General features: G+C 37.1%; 1 protein-coding gene across 2 annotated transcripts in view; it reads left to right on the top strand.

Moving 5' to 3' along the window:
* The window catches only part of LOC150104679 (E3 ubiquitin-protein ligase SHPRH), a 674750-nt gene that overhangs the window by 515655 nt on the left and 132160 nt on the right, over positions 1 to 26935 (top strand). For both annotated transcript variants that reach the window (XM_090395874.1, XM_090395873.1), the window contains 2 exons: positions 2612 to 2713; positions 23708 to 23779. In XM_090395874.1, coding sequence (XP_090252000.1) covers positions 2612 to 2713; positions 23708 to 23779 — 174 coding nt within the window. The remainder of the gene's footprint in view (positions 1 to 2611; positions 2714 to 23707; positions 23780 to 26935) is intronic.

The following is a 26935-nucleotide window of genomic DNA, read 5'->3' as shown; positions in this document are numbered from 1 at the left end:
TAAAGATTACCTCTGCATATATGTTGAACAGGAGTGGTGAGAGCACACATCCTTGTCTCACTCCTCTTTTGATGTTAATATCACTGGTGGTAATGTTGTCTAATTGAACGGTAGCTGACTGATTCCAATACAGATTTGTTATTAGTCTTATGTCTTGTTCGTCTAGCCTTATTTGTTGAAGGATTTCTATTAAGTTGGTGTGTCTGACTTTGTCGAATGCTTTTTCAAAATCTATGAAACACATAAAGACAGATTTCTGTTTTTCTATGCATTTTTGTATCGATATTTGGGTACAGAAAAGGGCCTCTCTAGTACCAAAACCATTCCGAAAGCCGAATTGTGTTTCACTTAGAGTTTCTTCACTTTTTCTATAAATGCGATTCTGAATTACTTTCAAAAATATTTTTAATGTTTGGCTCATTAGACTAATAAGTCTGAAGTCACCACAGGAATTCGCTTTGGGTTTCTTTGGGATAGTGATAAATGTAGATTTGAGCCAATCTGATGGAAATTCATCACTTTCATATATTTTATTAAATAGTTTTTCAAGAAGTTTAATGTTATCTGGTTCGATTAATTTTAAAAATTCTGTTTGCACACCATCTGGTCCACTGGCTTTTCCTGTTTTACTTGTTTGTATAGCATTCTCTATTTCGCATTTCATGATTGCTGGTCCTTGAATGTTATCTTTTATATTTATAGGCTTCTGTCTAGTATCATTGAAAAGTTCTGTTACATATTTTATCCAAATCTGTGCTTTATTCTCTTCTTCTAGAACTATTTTTCCATTTTCGTCTCTTAGAGACTCTATTTGCTTTTTCCTCAGTTTCCCGGAAATTTCATTGATTTTCTTATACAGATTGAAATTATCATGTTGTTTCTGAAGCAGTTCAATTTCAGTACATAAATTTTTCATCCAATTTTCCTTGGCTTCTTTTATTTTTTTCTTGATGATGTTATGTGTTTCTGTATACCTGGCTAGGTCTTTGTTTTTATACAATCTTCTTGTATCAATAAGAGAAAGAATCTCATCTGTCATCCATTCCTGTTGTTTTATATTATTCACATAACCTACTTCTTCAATGCTTGTTGTTACGATGGCATTCTTTAAGCTATTCCAAAGAGATTCCACACTTTTATTTTCTTCTATGTTAATCTGTTGTAATCGCAGGTTAAGCTGTGTCTTGGCACTTTTATTTATGTTCGGGTCTTTCAGTTTTTCTACTTCAATTTTCTTTTTCTTCTTTTGTGATTTTTTAGCTGATTTTAATCTAAGACGTACTTCTGCAACTATGGGATTGTGGTCTGATGAGATATCTGCTCCAGGATAAGTCTTTGCACTCTTTATACTACTGTGGAATCTTTTATTTATCAGTATATAATCAATTTGATTTCTGACAATATTATATTGGTTATCTTGAGGCGATTTCCAAGTGTACAGTCTTCTTGGTGGAAGTTTAAACCAGGTATTTGCTATTGTTAGATCTTCTTCCTGACAGAATTGGACTAGGCGATCTCCTCTGTCATTTCTGGTGCCTAAGCCATGCTCGCCAACAATTTCTCCATCACCCCCTCTTCCCACTTTTGCATTGAAGTCACCCATCACTATGTTTATATCATGTTTCTTTGTTAGGTTTTTAATCTCTTTTAGGTGTTCATAAAACTCTTCAACATCTCCTTCACTTTTGTCAGCTGTGGGTGCATAAGCTTGGATGATATTTATGTTAACGGGGTTTCCCTTAAGTTGTAACAGCATTATCCTTTCAGAAAATGGAATCCAATTTATTACTGATTTATTGATTTCTTCATCTACTATTACAGCTACACCATGTCGATGTTTGTTCTCATCATTCCCAGAGGAATACATTGTCATATTATCTTGTTGACACTTTCCAGATCCTGGCCATCTTGTCTCGCAAATTCCCAAAATCTGGATGCCCAGCCTCTTCATTTCTCTTGTGGCATTTCTTAATTTGCCAGCTTCATACAGAGTTCTGACATTCCAAGTTGCAATTTTAAAAGTGGACACCATTTTGAGCCTGGAGATTCTTCACACTCCTGTCCCATTTAAGGGACGCCGGGAACTTGGGGCCATGATCTGTATATAAGCACTCCAAATCTCACATTCAGTACCTTCCTTTTTTAGTTTCTTTGTGAAAACCACTAAATCTATGTTTTTCAGTAGTAAATTCTTTTAGCAATTACCTCCAATTTTCCAGTTTAAATCTGAGCAATTTCATTTAAGTCATATACAAGTAACCTATCATTTTTTAAATGCTTATACTTTGTTAAAGGATTAAAATCAATAATAATTTCTTGTTGTGTATAGTTTATTTCATGCTCAGTGTGGGACCATGTGTGATCTCCAAATGAGAGCTCCACTAGAGTAATCCTTAGACTACCTACAATATTAATATGCTACAAGTTTACAACCATTTTGTGAGTGAGATTATCATAAAAATCATACTTTATTTGGTTATATAAATTTACTACCACACAGTGCATTAATTCACAGTATTTTTTGAAATTGATTTGTTCATGTTAATAAAAATTTAATTGAATGTTAGCATATCATATCATATGATACTCAATTTGGATCTGGCTATTTTAGGTGGAAGCAATGAGACTGAAATTGTTATCTGATCGAGCTGTTGCTCAGAATGAGCTTAGAAGGAAGTTAGGTCAATTTTTTTACCTTCAAAATCTTGCAAAGGTAAGTGAAATAACTGAGTTTTCTGCTTTTTTATATATCAGTTGCATGACTTAATGTAAGTAAAGTATGTGATGCTTGTGAGCTTTGTAGATTATCATAAGAAGTGTTTGATGATGTTAGTTCAAATATATGTTTAGATGGTACTGACATGGCAATGAATTAAAACAAAGTGCATGAGTGGCTGATGTGTTTCTGTGATGGTTGTGAAAGTGCCAAAGGTGATCCTTACACTGGTTGCCCATTGACCAACAAATAATACATTTGTATTTCTGTGTATTAATTTTTTGTATATATTGGCTTATGAGAAGTGATGGATATCAAAATTTTGAAAGAAACTGCATCACAGTTTGGGATCTCAGTTTTGAAAACTACTAAATCTAAGTTTTTCAATAGTAAGTTCTTTTAGCATTTCCTCCAATTTTCCAGCTTAAATCTGTTTGGGCAATTAATGTGAAGTCATCTCTCCATATACAAGTAACCCATCATGAGTTTATTTACTTTACATGCTTATATTTTGGTAAAGGATTAAAATCAATAACTCCCATAATAATTTCTTATTATGAGAGTTGGCATAACATTCTGCAAAATCTCTTGAATCTATCATGTTTGTCAGAAAGTGGTCCTTTGAATATTTATGGCAGGCTAAAAGGGCACGTGTATGCTTTTGGCAGGAGATCTCATTAATATAATGGTGTCCTGGGCAAGATAATCATAGGAGACCAGCTTCTTTCTTTTTTACATGATGCACAAATAAAATAGTAATATTGTAAATGGAGAAAAGGCAAGTTTCAGCAGGAGAAGAATAAAGGAAACTCACCCCTATTGAATTCATTTCTGGAGGATGATCAGTATCTAAGGATCTGTTGTAATTCTCTGGGAGACTGGGTTAAATTCAAGAATGTTATTTTTCCATCTTTTATGGACCAGAATTATGGTAACCATACTTCCTTCATTTAAGAGGACAGTCCTTTATTTCACTGCTCTGTCCTTTAGATTTATTTTTTTTTCTAAAATGGCCATTCTGTCCTTTGTTGTATGAATTGAATATTGGAGCATAGCACATGACCCATAGAAACATGAAACTGTCATTTCACTGGCACTCACTAGTGACCGTCATATACGGCTGCATACTCCTACCACAGCTTCTACACCATACACACTGTATGTGTAGTGTAGAAGTTTAGATTTATTTTTTTTCTAAAATGGCCATTCTGTCCTTTGTTGTGTGAATTGAAATAATAAATTGAATATTGGAGCATAGCACACGACCCATAGAAACATGAAACTGTCATTTCACCATCACTCACTAGCAGCACATCATATATAGCTGCGTACTCCTACCATGGCTTCTACACCACACACACACACACACACACACACACTGTATGTGTAGTGCAGAAGCTGTGGTAGGAGTAAGTGGATGTAAACATGTATCTTTTAAAAACATTTTAAAAATTGTTGAATTATGCTTATGTCTCCCTGGATCTAATAACTCCCACTGAACAAGTATCATTAGTGAACAATATGTGGACTGAAAAAACCCAATTATAAAATCTAAACATTGAGAGCATGCATTTATACCAAATGCAAATTTGACATGAATTGTATACAGTTTTATGAATTTTTAAACCACAAACTTGATTTATTAAAAAAAGTTCATTCTTGTGAAAAGTATCAAACTTAAATTTTTTAAGTAATAATATAATTGTTTAAAATGCTTATGTATATGCTTATATTTTATAATAAATGTTATAAAGCTTTTTAGTTTAGTGAAACAAAACTAAACTAAACACAACCTGCTGTTTTTTTTTTTTTTATCATGAAACAATTTCTGATTTGTCCTTTATTTTCTCCAAAAAATATGGTGGCTGTAACCATAATTCCAACTGCTCCATGATCATGATCTCCCCCAGCAGTATATAAAATATAATAAGTCTAAGAATATACCGATTTATTTTCTCCAGTGACTTGCATGGTTCTTCTTTTTTTTTTTCTCCTCTCCAAATTCTGGCATTATAAGTACAAATGCTTAATTTTCTTATCATGATGTTCTTATTTATTTATTTATTTATTATCTATCATTAGTCAGAGAATTAGATATCACATTTGAGATAACATATGATATCTTTTACTTTTAAATTGAATAAGAATTGAAAGGATTGATATCCTTTCAATTCTTAATAGTTTATTTGGTCAATCCTCCCACACTGACCAGGCAACTTGGATTCAGCCTACTAAGAGATAAGACAAACTCAAAGACAAAAAGAAAAGACAGAGTCCAACTGCATGAGATGAAAGAATATAGTAAAATTGGAAAGATTTACCCCTATCTCTCAAATATCCTAATAGTAGTGGGGAAAGAAGCAAGAGAAAAAAAAAAAGAAAGAAGAGTAGAGACCAGTCTACAGATAATAGAACATGTATATAACATTAAGTAAGGCATGGTTTAGCATCATATACCTCAGGCTTGGCACCCCGATACTCACTAATGTGAGGCCTTGAGGTATCGTATTACAGGAATACCTCAATTATCGCGGTTTTGATTATAACGATTCTCGATTTGTCGCGGTTTATAATTTAGTACCAAAATTTCAATTATTGTGCTCCAAATTCGAATTATCGCAGCCACGAGATGTAGCCCACTACATATGCAACCAGTTTGAGTCATCACTCTTCAGGTATCGCTTCGTTTTTATCTGATGGCACCTGCTCACCACTCACCAGTAACTGTCTGCCTTTGCCTGAAGTACATGTGGATATTTATTTCTCTTCTTATTTACCCCTACAATGAATGCTAAATGAAACAAGGATGATATAAAGTCTACAGCTATCAAAAAGAAACGTAGATTGATCAGTTAGAAGATAAGTTGCATATGATAAATAAGTATGAAGCAGGCATAACCAAAGCCAAAATTGCAAGAGAGTACGGTCTAAATGAATCAGCTATTCGCCATATTTTAGACCATGCTGCAAACTATAAGCAACTAGGACAAAGTGCATTGACTTCGCCTGGGTCCCAAAGTATGAGAAACAGAAGCCATCTTATGATTGAAATGGAAACCCTATTGTCAGTGTGGATAGAAGATTGTAACCAAAAGAGAATTCCTCTTAGTCAAATGACTATAAAAACAAAAGCATTGGATTTGTTTGAAACTTTAAAAAGAAAACAATTAGAAAGCAAAAATGATTTGGCATCAGTAGTGGAAGAAACTTTCTCTGCAAGTTCAGGGTAGTTTGATCGGTTCAAAAAGCGATCGAGCATTCATAGTGTTTGTGTACAAGGTGAAATTGCGAGTGCCGATGAAAAAGCAGCAGCTAGTTTTCCTGGTGAATTGCAACAGATCATTGAAGAAGGAAATTATACCGATGATCAGATATTTAATGCTGACTAAACATGCTTATTATGGAATTTTTCATGGCAACAATAACCGCGATAATCTAGGTATTCCTGTATATTGCATCCCAAATGATGATTTTGTGACAGATACAAAATATTTGAACTATTAAACCTGTGTTGAATTATTTTCGTTGTGTTGTTTTCATTCCATTAAACGTGAAGATGAGATAGTTGTTAAGAGATTTTTCACTATGGCTGAAAGTAAATTAACTTCTTATTTTCGTCCATATTTTTCCTAAGCCTGAACAAACACTCATGATACTAATACTGTAATTTTCCATATGCTTTATTTATTTATTTTATGGCAAAAGGAATACACAGGTCAATGTCCAGTCTGGAAAGCCAATCCAAGGCCTCATCCTCACATTTTGGATGTCCTGCAGGCCACCACAGTTGGCACCTTGAGCAGTCGTTCACAATATGAGTAATTGTCTGAGCTACGGGAGAACAATCACAATAAGGGTGGTCTAACAGCCTCCATTTATGTAGTTTTATTTATTTAGTCGTATGAAGTTTCCTCCCAAGTCCCTATTGGGGCGAGTTGAGCCCCCCCCCCCTCTTATGGGGCTTAAGTATTTATGCGCATGAAATCACAGTGCTGCAGTGAGGACCTGGAAGCTCCTACAACCGAGCAAGCATCGGCCTTCGATACACAACACAAAGCTCAATTATTGCTGCGCAAGCTTAAGACGCCTTCTGTCTACACAAATAAAAGTCTAAATATAAATGCATACATTTATTAACAAATAAATATTACTTCTTTCTCAATTAATGAGCTTGCGCAGCAAGCATGGAAAATTCGCCACTGAAGAAATTGTAGAAAGCTAAAATTAATTGCAGCAAAATTTGATGCAGAATCTGTATTTTGTAGTAGTAGACCACTAAGGCAACATAAAAAGACAACACAATTTGATTACGAACATGAAAATGAAAATATAGTAGATCCTGAAATTTCATTTAAAGTAATTTTTTTCCTCTGCATAATAGATCAAATATTACAATCTTTGAAGGAAAGATTTACTTTATAAGAATATATGAATTCCTTTCAGTTTTTGTATTTGTTAAGTATTTCACAAAATAAAGAATATTTATTATCTTGTTGTAAAAAGTTACAACAAAAATTAACACATGAGAATCATTCAGACATTGACACAGATGATTTATGCGAAGAAATTTTACACTGTCAACCATTTATTTCTAATTTTAAAAATGATATATTATTATTATTATTATTATTATTATGACTCGTTATTAAGAGGAGTGATAGATGGGAGTTTAACTAAATCGTACTTACCGGGTGTGAAATTTAAGGATTTAAGTGAGAGTATTAGAGCGCAAAAACAGAGGGTGAAAGAATTGATAGTTGTGGCAGGTATGAATGACTTTGTTTTTTCTCACAAATTTTTTATGAGAGAGGACTTGAAAGTATTGTTACAGGTAGCAAAAGAAAAGAGTGACAGAGTTAGAATGGTGAGTCTGTTGCTGCAGTATGACAGAGAGGAGTTTAGAAGGAGGGCCATAATCGCAAACGACATTATGCGCAGGTTATGCAGACGGTGTGGTGTGGAAATCGTGAACATGTTGAATGAGTTTGATTGGCGAAAGGATTTATACAAGATGGATGGCCTGCATTTGAATGGATTTGGTGTGCGGAGACTGGAAAAAGTGTTGCTGAATGAAGTGAAAATGGATGTACAGAACCAGGGAAACTAGAACTACCAAGGAGGGGGGGGGGGGATGGATATGCGGACATCAGTGGGACAGTTGAGTGTAAGAAGGTATATAATGAACCCGAGCCAGTACTAAGGACAAAAAATGGTAATGGGATATTTAGAATAACTCATCAAGATAGGGGTGGGACAAAGGGATCACTGCATTTCATGTATACTAATGCCAGGAGTATTAGGAACAAGAAGGAAGAAATTTTGGCCTTGATTGGCTCTTCCTGGCCATAGGTTATTGGCATTAGTGAAACATGGCTGACGGAAGATGATATAGTTAGTGGGATAGAATGTGTAGGTTATAGTGTGTTTAGGAGGGACAGAGAGAATAAAATGGGGGGAGGGGTGTTATTGATGAGAGCTGATGAACTGCAGCCAAGGAGAATTGAAGTTGTATCGCAGGATAGTGAAAAGAGCTCATTTGAGGCTGTTTGGTGTGAGATTGAGACTGGCAAAATAAAATATACAGTTGGGTGCTGCTATAGACCAGGTGATGGAATAGATGGTGGAGATAGTATGCATAAACAAATTGATGAAATGAGTGGAAGGAGGGTAATTATTATGTGGGATTTCAATTATGGTAACATTGATTGGAAGGAGGAGAGGACACATGTGAGGAAGGAAATGGATTTTATTCAATTATTAACGGATAACTATCTGAGACAGCATGTAATTGAAAATACTAGGGGTGTGAGAGTGCTTGACCTGGCAATAGCATCTCAGAATTTGACTATAATGAATATGCCCATGTTGCCATCTATTGGTGAGAGTGATCATAAGGTCTTGACCTGGGAGGTGGCTAAAGGTGTGGAATTTTTGATTAAGACAGGTTATATGTGGAATTACCACATATACTGGACATATCCACAAGGGCTGGATGTCAATAGAGCATGGGAAGTGGTCAAGGAGCATTTACAGGAAGTTATGGCTGATTCTATGTCTAGGTTCTGAATAGTAAAACAAGTAGGGGTTAAATAGATGAATAGCACCATTAAGCTTGAGCTACAAAAAAAGAAACAACTGTGGAGGGAATTTAAAGAAAGGGGTGACCTGCAGGCACACGAACGGTATAAAGTGCACGCCCGAAGGGTAATGAGTGTGGTAAAAAAAGCAAAAGCGGATTATGAAAGGAAACTAGCTATGCAAGCTAAAGAGAATCCCAAACAGTTCTTTCAATATGCTGCAAGCAAGAAAAAACTGTACATGGCAAAATGATTTTAAGGAATGACGATGGTAAGGAGGTCACTGAATCAGTCGATATAGTGGAGTTACTGAGCGAGCACTTTGCAAAAGTATATCATCCAGGTGGTGACAGTGAAAAAATAAAGGAACCATTAGTTTATATGGGAATTGTGATGAATGAAGTGGAGGTGAATAGTTTATTACAGAACCTTAATGTGAATACATCTGTGGGATTGGATGGTATACCGGTATGAGTCTTGCGTGAAGCGGCTAAGGAATTATCAGTGCCCTTGACCATGTTGTTTAATCTGAGTCTCGGGTCTGGTTTAGTCCCGAAGGTGGAAAGAGGGGAAAATAGTTTCACTGCATGAAGGAGGAGCCAAGACTACGGTTGCAAATTACCGGCCAATCGGCACATCTGGAGTCGTTGTCAAGGCCTTGGAGAAAGTAATCAAGGGAAAAATTCAGGAATGGATTGATGAAAATAAGGTACTGTACGGGGGACAGCATGGCTTTGTGAAGGGTAGATCATGCCTCAGTAACTTGCTCAAGTTTTATAACAAGGTGACGGCTGAACTGGATAAGGATAATGGGTTTACATTGATGCTGCTGGACCTGGCAAAGGTGTTTGACAGGATACCACATGGAATTCTAATCCGTAAACTACAACATATGGGAATGGATACAAGGTTGGTGAGATGGATAGGTGGGTGGTTGATGGAGAGATATCAAAGAGTAGTTGATTCAGGAGTAGAGTCCGAAAGATGGCCTGTGACTAGTGGTGTGCCACAGGGTTCTGTTCTTGGACCACTGCTGTTTAATTTGTTCATTAATGATATAAGGAAAGATCTAAGAGGAACAGTTCATTTGTTCGCTGATGATGCAAAGTTGGGTAGAGCGATAGTGAATGCAGAAGATGTCAAAATCTTGCAGGACGACTTGGATAGATTGGAGTTCTGGGCTAAGGAGAATGGATGTCAATTTAATTTGACAAAATGTAAGTTATGCATTTTGGGGTGAAAAGATTAGCAGCAGTATACCACATTGGTGGAACTGTACTCCAGGAGATTGATGAGGCCAGGGACTTGGGAGTGTTGGTGGATAGGGAGATGAAGTTTAGGGGGCACATTGCAAAAGTAGCTAAATCAGCTCTTCAACTCACTTGGTTATTGAAAAATACCTTGACGAGCAGAGACAAGCAAGTTATCGTAACTCTGTACCGAGCCTTGATATGCCTCATCTCAACTACTGTGCCCAGATTTGGTCACCTTGGTTCCTTCTTGATGGGGAGGAGGTGGAGAGGATCCAGAGGCGAGTGACTAAGATGATAGTGGGTCTATGGAATGAACTATATGAGAACAGGTTGAAGATTTGTGGGTTGCAGAAATTAGTTGAAAGGCAGAAAAGGGGAGATATGATTGAGACATTCAAATTACTAAAGGGTTTCTATAGGATTAATTTAGAGGATATTTTTGAGATCAGGACTGGTGGTGGGAGAACTAGGGGACACCTATGGAAGCTGGGTAAGAGTGTGGTTAGCAGGGGTGTTAGAGCTGGGTTCTTTTCTTTTAGAGTGGTAAATGAGTGGAATAAGCTGCCAGAGTCTGTTGTGGGTGCTATGATGGTAGTGAGTTCAAGGCAAGGTATGATAGATACTGTGAGAATATCGTATAGTTGTGTGGACATGATTTTTAGGGCCTCCCTCGATGAGTCTAAGGACTCCCTGGAGTCACCTGTAATAATAATAATTATTATTACTATTGTTTGACACCTCCAGGTAGTCCAAGGACTCATTGAGGGAAAACACCTGCTCTACAACCCTGTCTCTGCTATTCAATCCACCAACTGATCGCAAATATACCAACGCCATCTACCGTCGACCACCGCCACCACTAGTATTTCTGCAGACACAAGCATCCATGCCCATGTTTGGATTTGAACCCGCAGCCTTTTGGTTGGAGAGCGGATACACTAACCACTCGGCCAGCAAGGCCATCAATATATATATATTAGATAATTCAGTATATTTATTCAAATGACTTAATCACAGTTTATCCTAACTTTACAATTGCTCTTCGGATTCTTTTGTCATTACCGGTATCTGTAGCATCTGCAGAACAGTCCTTTTCTAAACTTAAAACTATTAAAAAATACTTGCGCTACTATGGTACAAGACAGACTTTCAAATCTTGCCATTATATCAATAGAGTCAGATATTTTGGATCAACTTGATATACATGATATTATTCAAGAATTTTCATTAATGAAAAGTAGAAAAGTTCAATTCACTAAGTGATTTTTCTTTCTGTTTAAATATTTAACTATTTCTTTACCCCAGAATGTTTAATATATTACTATTTTATATACTTATAAGTTACTATTATATATTTATCTTATTATTTATTTACTTTATTTTTTTTTTCAAATTATTTTTGTTGTTTTTGTACCCTTCTTGTATGTTTATTGTTTTTTATATATTTTTTTTGTAATTTCTGCTTTTTGTTCAATAAACTTATAATTAATATATTTCATATTTCATTTTAACTCACAGATATGTTTTTATAAAGTGATTTTTTATTGGGGAGAGGGGGTATAGGGGTGACAACTAAAATTTTGCACACAGGCGCCGGATATAATCTTGGATAGCAATTAGGAGTGGGTGAGTGGAATTGCTCTAATGGTTTGCTCGGATTTGTTTCTGAAATGCATTCCAGTTGGTAGTGGTATGTGACACTCCACCAATCACTAGATGCAAAAGTTCCATCTAGTGATTGGTGTTTCACTGATGACTGGGATTCATGTGCATGTCTCTATTAGTGTAGGACAATGCTGACTATTAGGGAATCTGTTGAGGATGGTTCTGGTTGCTGTCAGAGGGTGGTCTTCAGAGTCTTTAAAGACTATGCACAGATCTGGGGTTTAGGTTCTGTTCCATCTGGCTAAGTGGAGAGTGACTTTCTGCTTGGCATCGTAAATCAAATACAGGTTATATGTTTCTCTCCAGTTAATTAGTTTATTATCGTCCTGGTTGTTATAGGAATAGCCCCACATGGTGTGATGAGAAAGTTGAAGTAAATAGCAGGGTGAGGTGGTGGTCGGTCCATCTGATGAGGCCAGGATTGAGATGGTGGTTTGTAGCATTGTAGATGGTGATCTTTTGAACTTTAATACCTGTGGAGTATTCTGCATCAGGTACACATTGGGTTTTGTCCTTGAGGCCAGGCCATGCTTGGGATGGCAGTTATAAAACACGAGAATTAGGCCTGGGATCTTTAGTTTATTGAGGGCTATGTCAGGTACATGGGTTTCCTGGAGAGCCAAGACAACAACTGCTTTGTCTTTGGTTATTTTGCTGATGACTATGTTTAAGGAACTTATCTTGAGAGAATGTTGTTTAGAGGACTGTAACTTATTTTTTGAAGCTTGCGCTCCCCCCAAACAAGCAACGCAATCTTTGTTATTCTGGGCGACATTTGAGCCTGCATGGAGATTTTTAAGTTTTGTATTCATCATAGTTGCTGTATGTGGTCCAGGAGGCTTGGCACATTTGGATGCCTTGTTTGAGACATTAGCTTCATGTTACCTGTGATTCATCTCTGGAGCTTCTTTTGTCTGAAGCACCAGCAATGTACTACAGGGTAACACTACTGGTGAGGGGGAGGGCATAGGAAGGCTGTCTCAATCTCCCCTGCCATATGCTAACAGCTGTTTATGGGTGAAATTCACATGAAAAAAAAAAGAAAACATTTCTATATGCAAATATGTGAAATCTAAACTTTTTCTCAGCACTTTCATTGATGAGACCTCAATAAAAGTTGAAACTAGATCCTTCCCATAATGCATGCCATTATAAACATCTGAGAATGGAAGTTTTTTTTTTTAAATATGAATTGCACCTACAAAAGGTTGGTAGCATATAGTACATTATTATTATTATCCTAAGACAACATGGAGTCACAGACTCATGTAGGAGGTCCGTTTTGTCATACACACAACTCATCATACCTTGCTTTAAGCACATTCAAATTCACTGCAGATGCCACACTCTCAGGCAATGCATTCCAATCATTCACAACTCTCCATGCAAAAAACCTGTTTCCTACTCCCTTGCTCACACCCTCCTTATACAGCTTCCAGGGATGACTTCTTATTCTCCCCCATTATCCCACCATTTTATGAAAATTGCTTCAACGTTAATCCTATAACAATGCCTTACCAACTTATATGTCTGTATCCTATCAACCCTCTTCCTGCTATCCTATTTCCTATATATTTTGGAAGTGTGCCTTCTAAATTTTAGATCCTTATCTACCATCACCAAAAGATCTCTTATTTACTTCACCCGAAACAATATATCCTTTCAAGGAGTAAATTCCACATCCCATCTTTGTTTTCCAAATTTTAAAATTGACTACATTTTGCAACATTGAACTGGCATCCCCACTTCTGTGCCCATTCAGTCAGTCCATTAAGTCTTCTTGTAAGGCTAAAAACATCTGCTCTACTCCTCATAGTTTGTCCTATCATATGGAAACAACTCTATATATATATCCCCATTCGAATCTTCTCCTATATCATTAACATACAGGTTAAACAGCAGTGCTCCCTAAAACATAATACCCCTGAGCAATACTGTTAGTAACTTTCCTCTTCTGGGATATCGCTCCACCCATACACCACATGTTGATACCTATCAGACAGTGGTAATCTATTAAAAGCCTTTGCAAAGTGTAAGTACTACTGTATATCCATCTCCCACATCCAACACTGCTGTAATTTTATTGTAATAAATAAGTAGATTAAAAACATTTACTAAAACATGATCTCCCTTTAGCAAATCTGTGCTGTCCATCAAAGATAATACCGTCATTGTCAACCTAATTCTGGACCCTAATTCTCTCCAGCTTTGACAGCACTTTAACCACAACACCTGACACACAGATTGTCCTATAATTTGATGCCTGAATTCTGTCCCCTATTCATGAAGCAGTACAGTCTTGCCTTCCTTCTGCTCTTTTGGAACTTGACCCAATATAAGACTCATATTAAACAAATATGTCAATGCACATGTCAACTCCTTGGCAAATTCCTGCAAAATATGCAGTGATATATTATCAAGTCTCACAGCCTTATTAATATCAAGTTTGCTTAATTCCCTGTATACTTCTTCCTCATTCACGGTCAGTCTCTCCTCATCATCATTCACTGCTCTCAAACTCACCATGATGTCACATTCATTAGGATGAAAGACTTTTATGAACTGCTCATTACATATCTCAGATATATCCTCTGCAACAGTTGTTCTAATACTATTTTGCCCAAATCAATGCCATCCAACCATGATCATTCCTCTTTTTTTTTTTTTTTTTTTTTTTTTTTTTTTTGTTGGCTATATATCGAAAGAAATCCCTAGGATTTTTTTTTTACTTCATTAGCTAACTGCTGCTTATACTGAGCTTTTGCTACCATAACCAACCAAGTCACCCTCCCTGCTTGTTCTATGTATTCCTAATGGAATTGACTATGACCACTTCTCTTTTGCTCTTCCATATGCCTTTTTTCTCTGTATTGCATGCTTCTTAATCTCTTCGTTCATCCATTTCACACTTACCTTATTTAACGTTCTGACCTTTGGAATACATTTAGACATTGCTTCGACTAGATAATTCTTGAATATCACCCAAGTAGCATTGATCTCTTTTCCATCCAACTCCTCATTCCATACTACAGCTTCAAGCTGTCTCCTGAGCTTCTCATAATCAACAGCTCACAATCAAAAGGTTATATGTAGTTCTACATATAACCTTTCCTCACGGAAGCCATCACAAAGTTGGCAACCACCCAGGTAATCACTTCATGTTCACTCTCACCAACTGGAGGGTGATTTGACATCTCATTTATAATAAAATCCTCTGATGAGATGATCAAATCCAAGATCCTCAATAATTGCATACCCTCTGTTACATACTGCCTGAGATAGTTATCCATCAGAAACAAGAAACTCATTTTCTTTACTTCCAGTTGCTATCTTGACATCCCAGTCTATATTGCCATAAATAAAATCACCCATAACGATCACCCTTTTCCCATTTGCATGGCTAATTTGCTTATACATTTCCTGGTCACTCCCCCCCCCCCACACACACACATTATCAGGTCTATAGCAACATCGAACAAAGTATTTCATTCTATTCATCTCTATCTCATACCATACTGAACCACTACCACTATTTCTCCTCTGCATCTCTTCTACCTTGTATTGACATAACTCTTTTTCTATCATCAATAGTGCTCCACCTCCCTTTTTATCCTTTCTGTCTTAAAAAAAATACATCATACCCTTCTGTCTCTGTTCCTATGAGAATGTCATCCTCATCCAACCATGTCTCACTTCACTTATTTCAACAATTTTTGGATGAACTAACTGAATTAATGTAACCATTTCATTTCCCTTGTTTCTGATACTTCTAGCATTCTTATACAAAGATAACAGCTCATTCCTGGATCTATAATAAGTTTCACTGATACTACTTATTAGATGTGACTTCGCCATTCTTTCCTCAAAGCATTTCTATTTCTCCTAACTCATCCCAGAAACTACAAATCTAACTGTTTTCCCTACATCCCAGGTCATCCCCTTCCCTTTTTGTCTACACAGGCATTCACATCCTCTTGGAGCATCAACCTTTCTCACGCTGTGTTCCTCTGTGTACCCTGAGTCTCCCCATTTTCCTGTTTGTCTTCCACATCTGTTCTCTCATTCTATAATCTCATGCTAACCACCTCCTAAATTTCTAACCCCTTATCCTATCTATCCAAAACCATGCTTTTCCAGTTGGGACATCGTACCATAATGTACCTTAACAAATGTCATTGTAATCTTATTCTTGGTTTTCCTTTAGTCTTTTTACCAAAATGTTACTATTAATACTTCTTAGGAATACAGTCATTCTTCAAAAAACTTGTCCTTCCCATTGCAACTTTTTGGTTATATCTGATGTTCTAGAGACTGTTATCATTCACTGGACCAGATATAAGGCTTTTTCTTTTCAAAAGCTGAAATCATATCATCCACCCTTGCTGCAAATATCCAGGTTTCACATTTATGGGTAACCATTGGGCAAATTATCAATCTGAATATTTGCACTTTAATCTTCCAATGAATGTTTTGACTTGAATACACATGGTAGAGAGAGAGAATATAAAATGCCCGATATACCTCTCTGGTAGACAACAGTTATCTTCTCAATAAATGGCTCTTTTTATCATATGGTTATAAATTTGTAAATTTTGTCTCCTAGTTTCCTTCCTCCTTCTTTCAATAACTCTGCAGGAATTATTATTATTAACATTTGATCTACATGGAGTCAAAGGATTCATCACAGGAGGTCTATGCTCTCTCGTATGAAAAGCTCATTGAACTGTTTCTTCAACCCATTCACACTTTCTGCACTAATTACACTTTCAGGCAATGCATTCTACTCATCAGTCACTCCTTGTGCAAAGAACCTGCTTCTCATTCCCCTGCTCACACCCTCCTTATACAGCTTCCATGGATGGCCTCCAGTTCTAGTGTCACTCTACTCTATGAAATATCTTCTCCACACTAATCTGGTAACAAACTCTCGCCAACTTATATGTCTCAGTCACATCCCCTCTTTTACTTCTATTCACAAGGCTGTGTAAATTACATTCCCTCAATCTCTCCTTGTATCTGGCATTCCATAGATGTGACACTACCTTGGTAAAACATTTCCAATACATCCTTACCCCCCCCCCTTGAAAAACAGACAACCAAATCTGTGTGCAGCAGACTGCATGTCTCCACTGATCAAAGCTTTATACAAGGAAACCATAACCTCTTTGCTTCTTTATGCCAATGTCATTCTCATTATTACCATCATGTGTTGGGATGTTCTTACGATTTAGCAATATGAACCCCTAAACTTCAAGTCTCTGTGCACTGTCACTCCCAGGTTTCTCATCTCTTCCACCTTGTTCAAAATTTGTCCATTAATTTTATACCTTGCATCCCCACCTTGCCTACCAAATTTCAAGACATTGCACTTTGCAAATTAAATTGATAGCTCCAGTCATTTGTCCGCTCACCAATTCACAGTTCATAATTTTAATCTATTTAGGTCCTCCTGCAAGACCACAACATCTGCTCTGCTTCTCATAGTCCTTTCCAACTTTGCATCATTGGCAAACAGCTGCATATCTCCAGTTAAACCATTTCCAATGTCATTAATACACATTAAACAATAATGACCCAAAACAGATCCCTGTGGCACTCCTCTTTTGGGATACCACTCCTCCATATACAACCTGCTGATATCTGTCTGACAGCCAATCACCTATCTGACTTACTAGTCTGTTATCTAATCCCATCTATTTCAGTTTAGCTACTAAGGTTGTTATGTTTCAGTCTATCAAAGGCCTTTGAAAAATTCTAAGTATACCAATTCTCATAGACAGGCTTATACGTTGGTTATGCATTATTAAAACACTTAAGGAATAGAACAACGTAGTTAAGGATATAAATTAAATTAAACTTTAATAAATATTTTCCGATATTTCGGCAATGTCACATTGCCATTTTCTAAAGGAACTTACAAAAAAGTTACGTGCACGTAGACACTACAATACAGAAACTGGGAATGAAGAGATGAAGCTATTGTTCTCCTACCAGTCCTGATGGTGCCCTCTAGCGGGCTAAGTAGGTGTTCTTGGCCTTTGGGCTGAAGGTCTGCAGATGTAGGCCTCCCAAATTTGGGGCAGTCGCATACAACCAAATTTGTTGAGGTTTGGAGAATTTCTTAGGGCTGAGGCTGATTCCATAAAGAGTCTTTCAAATTTGTATTTGCTACGGTGTATCACTGTAGCTTTCTTCCACCGTATTCTGTGGCGTGTATCCAGAGCATGGTCCGCAAGCCCAGAATGACTGTATTTGTGAAAACAGATGTAGTCCTTGTGTTCCGAAATTCTGATATTCGCTGTCCTGCCTGTTTGGCCAAAGTAAGACAGTTTACAACTGCAAGGGACCTGGTAAACACCAGGTAGGTGTTTACTAAAGACCAACCACTTCCCCTAGACCTACCTGGTGTTTACCAGGAATTCTGATATTCGCTGTCCTGCCTGTTTGGCCAAAGTAAGACAGTTTACAACTGCAAGGGACCTGGTAAACACCAGGTAGGTGTTTACTAAAGACCAACCACTTCCCCTAGACCTACCTGGTGTTTACCAGGTCCCTTGCAGTTGTAAACTGTCTTACTTTGGCCAAACAGGCAGGACAGCGAATATCAGAATTTTGGAACACAAGGACTACATCTGTTTTCACAGATACGGTCATTCTGGGCTTGCGGACCATGCTCTGGATACACGCCACAGAATACGGTGGAAGAAAGCTACAGTGATACACCGTAGCAAATACAAATTCGAAAGACTCTTTATGGAATCAGCCTCAGCCCTAAGAAATTCTCCAAACCTCAACAAATTTGGTTGTATGCGACTGCCCCAAATTTTGGAGGCCTACATCTGCAGACCTTCAGCCCAATGGCCAAGAACGCCTACTTAGCCCGCTAGAGGGCACCATCAGGACTGGTAGGAGAACAATAGCTTCATCAGTTCATTCCTAGTTTCTGTGTTGTAGTACCTATGTGCACGTAACTTTTTTGTAAGTTCCTTTAGAAAATGGCAATGTGACGTTGCCGAAATATCGGAAAATATTTATTAAAGTTTAATTTAATTTATATCCTTAACTACGTTGTTCTATTCCTTAAGTGTTTTAATAATGCGTAACCAACGTATAAGCCTGTCTACGAGAATCAACATCATCCACGGAGATACAATCGCACGGAAGGCCCGCCAATACGGTAAATTGAAATTGAAGCTGTCTAGACAATTAAATCGTCTAGCGTTCCTGAAACGCTGCCGGGATAATAAAGTAATCCCGAACTGTGTAAAATTTAAGCACCGGTTTGTGTCACAATAAGCTCTCCGAATATATAACCTCGCTAGCTACGCGTTGCTACGCGAACAAATCACCGCCACGCGGTCGCTCTTAGCGGACATTAACGAAGCTATTCGTGCCGTCGAAGATGAGCTTTCGCGCACTTTGAACCACGAACTTTGGTCGATTTTACATGATGTCTCATGTACTGCTGCCGAAAAAGAATTTAAAAAAATATGAGGCCGACAGATGAAAAAGTTCTAAAAATTAAAAAAGAACTCTACCGTCTTTCCAAAACCTGCTACCAACACGGTAATCAACCTTTCTTCAGTCACCTTGAAGCCTGAAGCACTCAATGCGCTGTCACGTGGACACAACTTCGCCATTGCTCCCAATAAAATACCTAATGAGGATATTATGATCCAGATCGAGCGCGGAATCCGCCACCTTCCACATCAAGTCGCCAACTGTGTAAGACTGGAGGTAGCCTGTGTCCTTTCCAAAGCAAGACCACCAAAAACCAACATATCAAACAAAGAATATAAAGCTCTACACGAAATGAAGAATAATAAAGAATTAGTTATCACCAAAGCGGATAAGGGAAATGCAGCTGTAGTACTTAACCAAAAGGACTACACAGGTAAGCTGAATGCTCTTCTATTAGATCGGGCCACTTATCTCCCTATCAATTACAATCCCACCAACTCTCAAATTAGAAAACTTCACAGGCTCCTTAAGAGAGTCACTTCTTGGCCTGTAGAAGTTACCAACAGATTAAATTCTTTCTTTTAGGGTTACACGGTGATCAGCACTCATATTTGTAGATTTACGGACTCAAAAACACACGTGTTGAACAGATTATTTTATTAATTACAAATAAAATAAAACTTGACGTTTCGACCTCTATATCGAGGTCATCATCGGAAGAATACAACTATATACAGAACCAAGCTACATGCTCATGCTTTCTATATCAGTAAACTAAATCTACGTAGTTAATAAATCTTTTTTCTAGCCTGACCTCTAGTGATAGAAAGGAAAAACAAAAATAAATAAATAAAGAAATAAAATTATAAAAAAAAAATAATAAAAATAAATTATATATATATTATAAATAGATAAATGCAACTACAATAAACTGTTAGAGTCCTCATGTATTAATATTCTGGATAGTTACAAAATGATTTCTTTCAGTTGCTATTGAATGTTCTAAACACTTCACCAGGTCACCAGGTTGTCTTCTTGTAGTGGGAATTTTTCTAATGCTAGTTTAGGATGTTATACAGGTTGTAGATGGGTCCTCCACATTCTTGAAATGGTGAGGCCATCATTTTTGTTGAGATTTGGGTTGTGTTTGAGCATTTCACAAGACTCTTTAAATTTTCTCTCAAACCAGGTTTTGGTGTGGTGTAGGGACTTGGTATTTTTCCAGTTAGTTCTATGGTATGTTTGGAGTGCATGGTCAGAAAGGCCTGTTTTACCGAAGTGGAGGTATTTAATGTGTTGTTTGTGTTCGTCTTGTCTGATTGGAATAGTTCGCCCTGTTTCCCCTATGTATGGTATGTTACATGTGCAGTGTATTTTGTATACCCCTGGGTGTGCTAGGTGTGGAAGAGGATCTTTAGAGGAACTGAGTAGGTGTCTTAGCTTATTTGGGGGTTTAAAGGTGGTTTTAATGTTGTATTTGCGAAGTGTTCTGTCTATTTTTTCAGAAATGCCTCTAACATAAGGAATGGCAATGGCATTCTTGAAATCTTTTTTGTTCTTACTGGTATCTTTATGGAGGATCTTGTGAATAGTTTTTTTATTGTATCCATTTTTGATAAATGTTTGGTTGATGATTTTGTATTCTTGGTTTAGAGCCTGTTCATTCGAACAAATAGTTAAGGCTCTGTGTTTAAGGGTGCTTAAGACACCTAATTTTTGTGTTGGGTGGTGGTAAGAATTTTTGTGTATGTATTGGCCTGTGTGTGTGTAGGTTTGCAGTAAACTGAGAAGGAGAGACAGCCAGAGGGAAGACGTGTGACAAGTGTGTCTAAGAAAGGAAGAGAGTCGTTTTTTTCCATTTCAATGGTGAATTGGATACATTTGTGTTGTTTCTTTAGGTGGCTAAGGAATGTATTTAGAGCTTCGCGGCCGTGGGGCCAAATGGCGAAAATATCTTCGACGTATCTGAGCCAAATTTTGGGCTTTAGACATGCTGTCTCTAGAGCACGTTGCTCAAAGTCTTCCATATAAAAGTTAGCTATTGGGGGAGAAAGTGGTGAGCCCATGGCTGTACCATGGGCTCACCAATCATCATAATCCATGGAGATGTGACCCACAAGCAGTGCAGCCTCTACTGTAAGCTGAAGATACGTATTTCTTTATTAACGAATCGACTAGCCTTTTTGAAAAGATGTAGAGACAGCAACATAATTCCTAACTGCATTAAACTAAAGAAGAAGTTTAAATCAACCAAAGCGCTCCGTATTTATGCCCGTTTGGAAAATGCCTTGTTACCAGAACAAATCCACGAGGCACGTAAAAATCTAGCATCCACCCAAAACAAAGTTCTACAACTTAAATTTGAATTATCTGACTACGTTATTCCAGAAATTTGGGAGATTCTTGATAGAATCACTGATGACTCGGCCAAGCACTCACTACTGAAAAATAAAGAAAAACTAATAATGAAATTTCAAGCCCTACAACAACAGAAAAGCACAAGATCATCAAGACGCCATTACGAAAGGAACAGTCAACCACAAACTGACTTCATAAGGAGCAACCAATCGCCCACAAACAATGTTAGGAGCCACCAACTACCATCGGATCAATGCTCAGTTATCAACCTATCAAACCACATTCTGACCGAAGGTGAACTCTCGCTTCTAAAGAAAGGTTTGAACTACGCCATTGCTCCGAGGTCAGTAAACAAGCTTGATATCGTGTATCATATCGAGAGAGGTTTACGATCCCTCCCCACCATTCTGGCTGATAAAATATGAATGGAAACATCGTGTATACTAAATTCTAACAAAAAACTAAACACCAACATAAACAAAACCGAAAATCTAGCCCTTAAATCCTTAAAAAATAACCAGGATATTATAATAACGAAAGCCGATAAAGGCAATTCCACCGTCCTGTTAGACCATACGACATACATTGAAAATATGAACCAGTTAATATCGGACCACAACACCTACCAAAAGGTTAACTACAACCTCACAAAACGTAACAAAAAGAAAACAACTGAATTAATCAAATCCGTCCACACATGGCCCGAAGAAACGACAAAAAAATTAATACCTCAGTATGCCCGTGCACCCAGAATTTATGGCCTGCCAAAAATACACAAACCTGGCACACCACTTCACCCGATCGTTGAAAGAATTGACAGCCCAAATTATCTCTTAGCAAAAAAATTAGCTGCCACACTCAAGGAATTGGTAGGTCAGTCCCCTTCCTACATAAAAAATACACAACATTTCATCAGTAAAATCAAAAACATTACACTCACCGACCAAGATTTATTAGTCAGCTTTGACATAACTTCCCTTTTCACCAATGTCCCAATCAACGACACGATCTTGCTACTACAGAACATATTTCCACATGACATCACGGCCCTTTTTGCCCACGTACTCCGCTCCGGATATTTCGTATGGCAAAACAATTTTTACCTTCAAAAAGAAGGTACAGCCATGGGCTCTTACTCTTACATGGGCATGAACTGTCTTACAGGAACACAAACCTGTTCCTGCAAGTTTTTAGAGTTTTGCCAGGGGAATCCATTGACATCCTGTTGAAAATATGGTCATTTATTATGATCCTCTTTCCGAAAGGGAATCCCTGGAGTGCCACAAACCACTGCTGAGAAAGGCCAGGGTCACTCAGTCCACCAAGAAAATCATGGCAACAATATTTTGGGATTGCCAGGGAATTCTCTTGATTGACTTCAAGGATAGGAATACTACCATGAAAGCAGAATACTATGCTTCACTCCTGCACAAACTGCATGATGCCATTAAGGAGAAGAAAAGAGGAATGCTGAGTCATTGTGTTTGCCTGCTTCACGACAGTGCTCCGGTCCATATGGCTATTGTTGCAAAGGCGGCAGTGGAGGACTGTGGAGATTGAACACCTACCCTACAGCTCAGATCTAGCACCCAGTGACTACTACCTCTTCTTAAAACTAAAAAAAAACCTTCAAGGAAGAAAATTTGTAGATGACAATGAGGTGAAAGATGCAGTTTTAGGCCATTTTGCAGACAAAAGTACAGACTATTTTTTTAAGAGCATAGAACTGTTAATTCAAAGATGTGAAAAGTGTGTTGAAGTAAAGGAAGACTATGTTGAAAAGTGATATGGTTATGTTCTTTCTTATCACCTCTAAAAGTTAGGGCAGAAATTTATGGAACCTCCCTTGTATGTCCAGCTTATTTCAATATCTTGTTCTATATCTGTATTTTCAGCTGTTATTTTTACTCTAATTTTCTGTTGGAAATTGGTTTTGACTTCATCTTCTTTAAGCTTCTGCAAATCTAGCTTGAGTGCTCTTTCAATTGTTTCCTGTTTCTTCACTGATATTCTGCATCTGTACTCATTTTGACCAGATATATCACAGAAGAATTAGCTATGGTATTTACATATATATTATATGAAATAGTAGTCATATTAACATGTGTTTTGATTTTTTTAATGCAAAGTAATATGTGAACCAATTAATCCATAACATATTTTTTGTATACAACTAGGCTGATTTTGGAAAGAATGGTAATACAAATCCTGACCCATGTCCAGTATGTCAAAAAAAATTAGGCGTTCAAGTAAGTTTTTTCTTTTCATTCAGCTAATTATTTAGATGACTTAACTTTAAATTTTTTTTATTAAAAATTGCTAAAATATTGATAATTATACAGAAATTATCATAATCATCATCCATTCAGGGATTAAGACCCGATAGCCTGTTCTTCTGGTCTCATTTCATCTTTTCCTTGGTTATCCCTGACGTCTATGATCATCCAACTGGATGATATTCCATTCTTTCAATATATTCGACCCACTTCTTTCAGTCTTCGTATACTTTTTCAAGTACTGAGTCTATTTTTGGTTCTTTATGTATTTCTGGGTTTTTTTTTTTTTTTTTTTTTTTGGTCTCATAGAGTATAGCCTACTGTTCTTTGTAGGAATGTCATTTCTCCAGTTTCTATTTTTCTTCTGTAGTATTTATGGTTCATAATTCACTTTCATACATTAGAGGTCTTGCCAAGACTTTATAAACTTCTGTTTTTGTATGCTTTTGAACTTGGTTAGGTTTGAAAATATTACTGATCATTCTTGTTATCTTTATGAAGTTTGAAATTTTGATATCAGCTTCTTTTGTATATGATACAGCACATTCATTTGTTCTAAAATTTATTTTCAATCATGATTTTACTTCTAACTGGAGATGGTCCTTTACAAGCCATGATTTTTCTTTTGCTTGTCGATATTTACATTCCAAATTCTTAAGCAATTATATTTAAGGAGTATATTGATTTCTGGAGTTCATCGTGACTTCTTGTTATGATTATCTGGTCATTGCAAACAAAAGGGTATTAAGTATAATTCTCCAATTTAGTTTAAATGCTGAATTTTATATTTTTCTTCCATTTTTTTTTACTATTTCATTTACATAAATATTAAATAAAAATGGTGATATTGGGCACCCTTGATGGACTCTTCTGTTTATTGATTTCCATTCTGTAACTTTTTCATTGATTCTTATAGCTATTTAGTTGTTTTGATATACATGAATTATTGCTGCAAGCACTGATTTGAAATGCTTAGATTTTGAGTGGTCTACAGTTTGTTCTTTAAGACACTGTCAAACAGAATTATAATCATTATATATTATTGCATTAGGCACAGTCAATATTGTCACTCTGGATTTGAATACTTCCAGGAATGAGTATATGTTACAAAATATGTTTAGATGTTTTCTCCCCCCCCCCAGTCATTTGAAATGTTTAAATTACTAGGAGGGGGAAATAATAATAAATCATGTTTAATTATATATTAAACTCTTATATAAAGACAACCCCGACATTTAAACCCATGTGCCGCAACTTAAATATCAGCTTATCATGTGGCACCCTGTCAAATGCCTTTGCAAAATCCAAAAAAATGGCAGTATATGCCTTTCCCTCATCAACTGCTCTTGTCACTTTATTATGAATTGCAATCATATTACTAAAGCAAGAGTGCCCCCTTAACAAATCCATGTTGATTCTCACAGATAGCATTACCCTCGTCTGCCCAATCCTGTATATTGTCCCTCACTAATTTTTCCAAGACCTTAACAACTACCGAAGACACAAAAACTGGCATATAATTAGATGCTTCCAGTCTGCTACTGCCTTTGTGCAGTTGCACTATTTTACCTTCCTTCCATTCCTTGGGTACCTTTCCTGCCAGACTTTTATTGAAGAGCCAGGTCAATGGGGCTGTCAGTTCTTTAGCACATTCTCTCAAAACCCATGGTGAAATACCATCCAATCCCACAGCTTTACTGACATCCAGAGTACTCAGTATACCCTATCCCTCTAGTATTATAACCTTCTTCTTCTCCAGGATGAAATACTCCAGTAAAGTCCTCATTGAACACCTCCACTATGTCTTCTGCATCAGTCACTCTATTCCCATTTTTATCCTGCAATGTCATTCTTTCACAATCATTTCTCCTCCTACTGGCTACATAGCTAAAAAATTCCCTAGGGTTTTCTTTGATCTTAGTTCCATTCTCTTCCAGTTTTGCCTTCCTCAACATACTAGTCACTCTCCTGGCCTGCATCTTATATTCTTCATGTATCTGCCCTCAACCCCCTCTCTTTATATCTCTTCCATAATATCTTTTTCAACTGCAGTTCCTGTTTGATATTGTTTGTCATCCATTTTACACCAAATTGTGTCTACTTCTTCACTTGTGGAATACAGCTTACTGTTGTTGCTAACAAATATTCCTTCACAATTTCCCAAGCACTAATGATATCGTGGCCTTCCAATTCTGCCCTCCATGGAACTGCCCCTAGTTGATACCTAAGACTATTATAATCACCTGCCTTATCCACATACGTTTCCTTTTCTTTGATACTCCTGCATGTCTATTCATCCTCCAAGTCAAAACCACTCCAACTGGTGGGAGAAATGTCATCTCACTTATTATCAGCTCTTCTGATTCAATGGCCAAATCCAGAACTCTTGAACCTCTTGTTCCCTCTATTACACGTTGCCTAAGACATTTGTCTCTCAAGAATTCTAGAAATTCCATCTCCTTGTCACTACATGCATTTTCCTTTTTCCAGCTTATACTGCTGTAGTTAAAATCTCCCATACAGTCATTCTTCTTGCACTTGCCAATCTCAACTGCCTAAACATCTCATGCTCCTCACCCTCTGTGCTCCTTGGTTTGTAGCAACACCACACTAAATATCCTGTCTTGGCCACTACCACCTCACACCATATGCTTTCAAAATATAATAATATGACAGGAAAGTTTAGCAAAACAAGTATTTGATGACAGAATAAAAGGAAAAGGACTCAGAAGAAGACCATATACATAGAGTGACATAGTCAGAGGTGCTTTAAAAGACCAAAATATAAGATCTGAAAATATTGGAGCCCCACCAGATAGGAGACAAATTTGGATGAGCACTGTTGATAGTAAGTTAATGATCACATAAATAAACTTACCATATCATGACTATCAATATAATGATAGATAAATCAGAATGGGATAGTTGGTATAAGGCATCAAGATAGGGGTGGGACTAACGGGCTTTGAATTTCATGTATACTAATGTCAGAAGTATTAGGAACAAGAAGGAAGAATTTTTGGCCTTGGTTGGCTCTTCCTGCCCACAAGTTATTGGCATTAGTGAAACATGGCTGACAGAAGATGATATAGCTAGTGGGATAGAATGTGAGGGGGGGGTATAGTGTGT

The sequence above is a fragment of the Typopeltis vanoorti genome, chromosome 7, assembly GCF_054136105.1.
Source record: "Typopeltis vanoorti isolate ZY-2024b chromosome 7, IOZ_Tvanoo_1.0, whole genome shotgun sequence".
In the NCBI taxonomy this organism is placed as follows: domain Eukaryota; kingdom Metazoa; phylum Arthropoda; class Arachnida; order Uropygi; family Thelyphonidae; genus Typopeltis; species Typopeltis vanoorti.
This window is presented reverse-complemented; position numbering and strand designations above follow the sequence as displayed.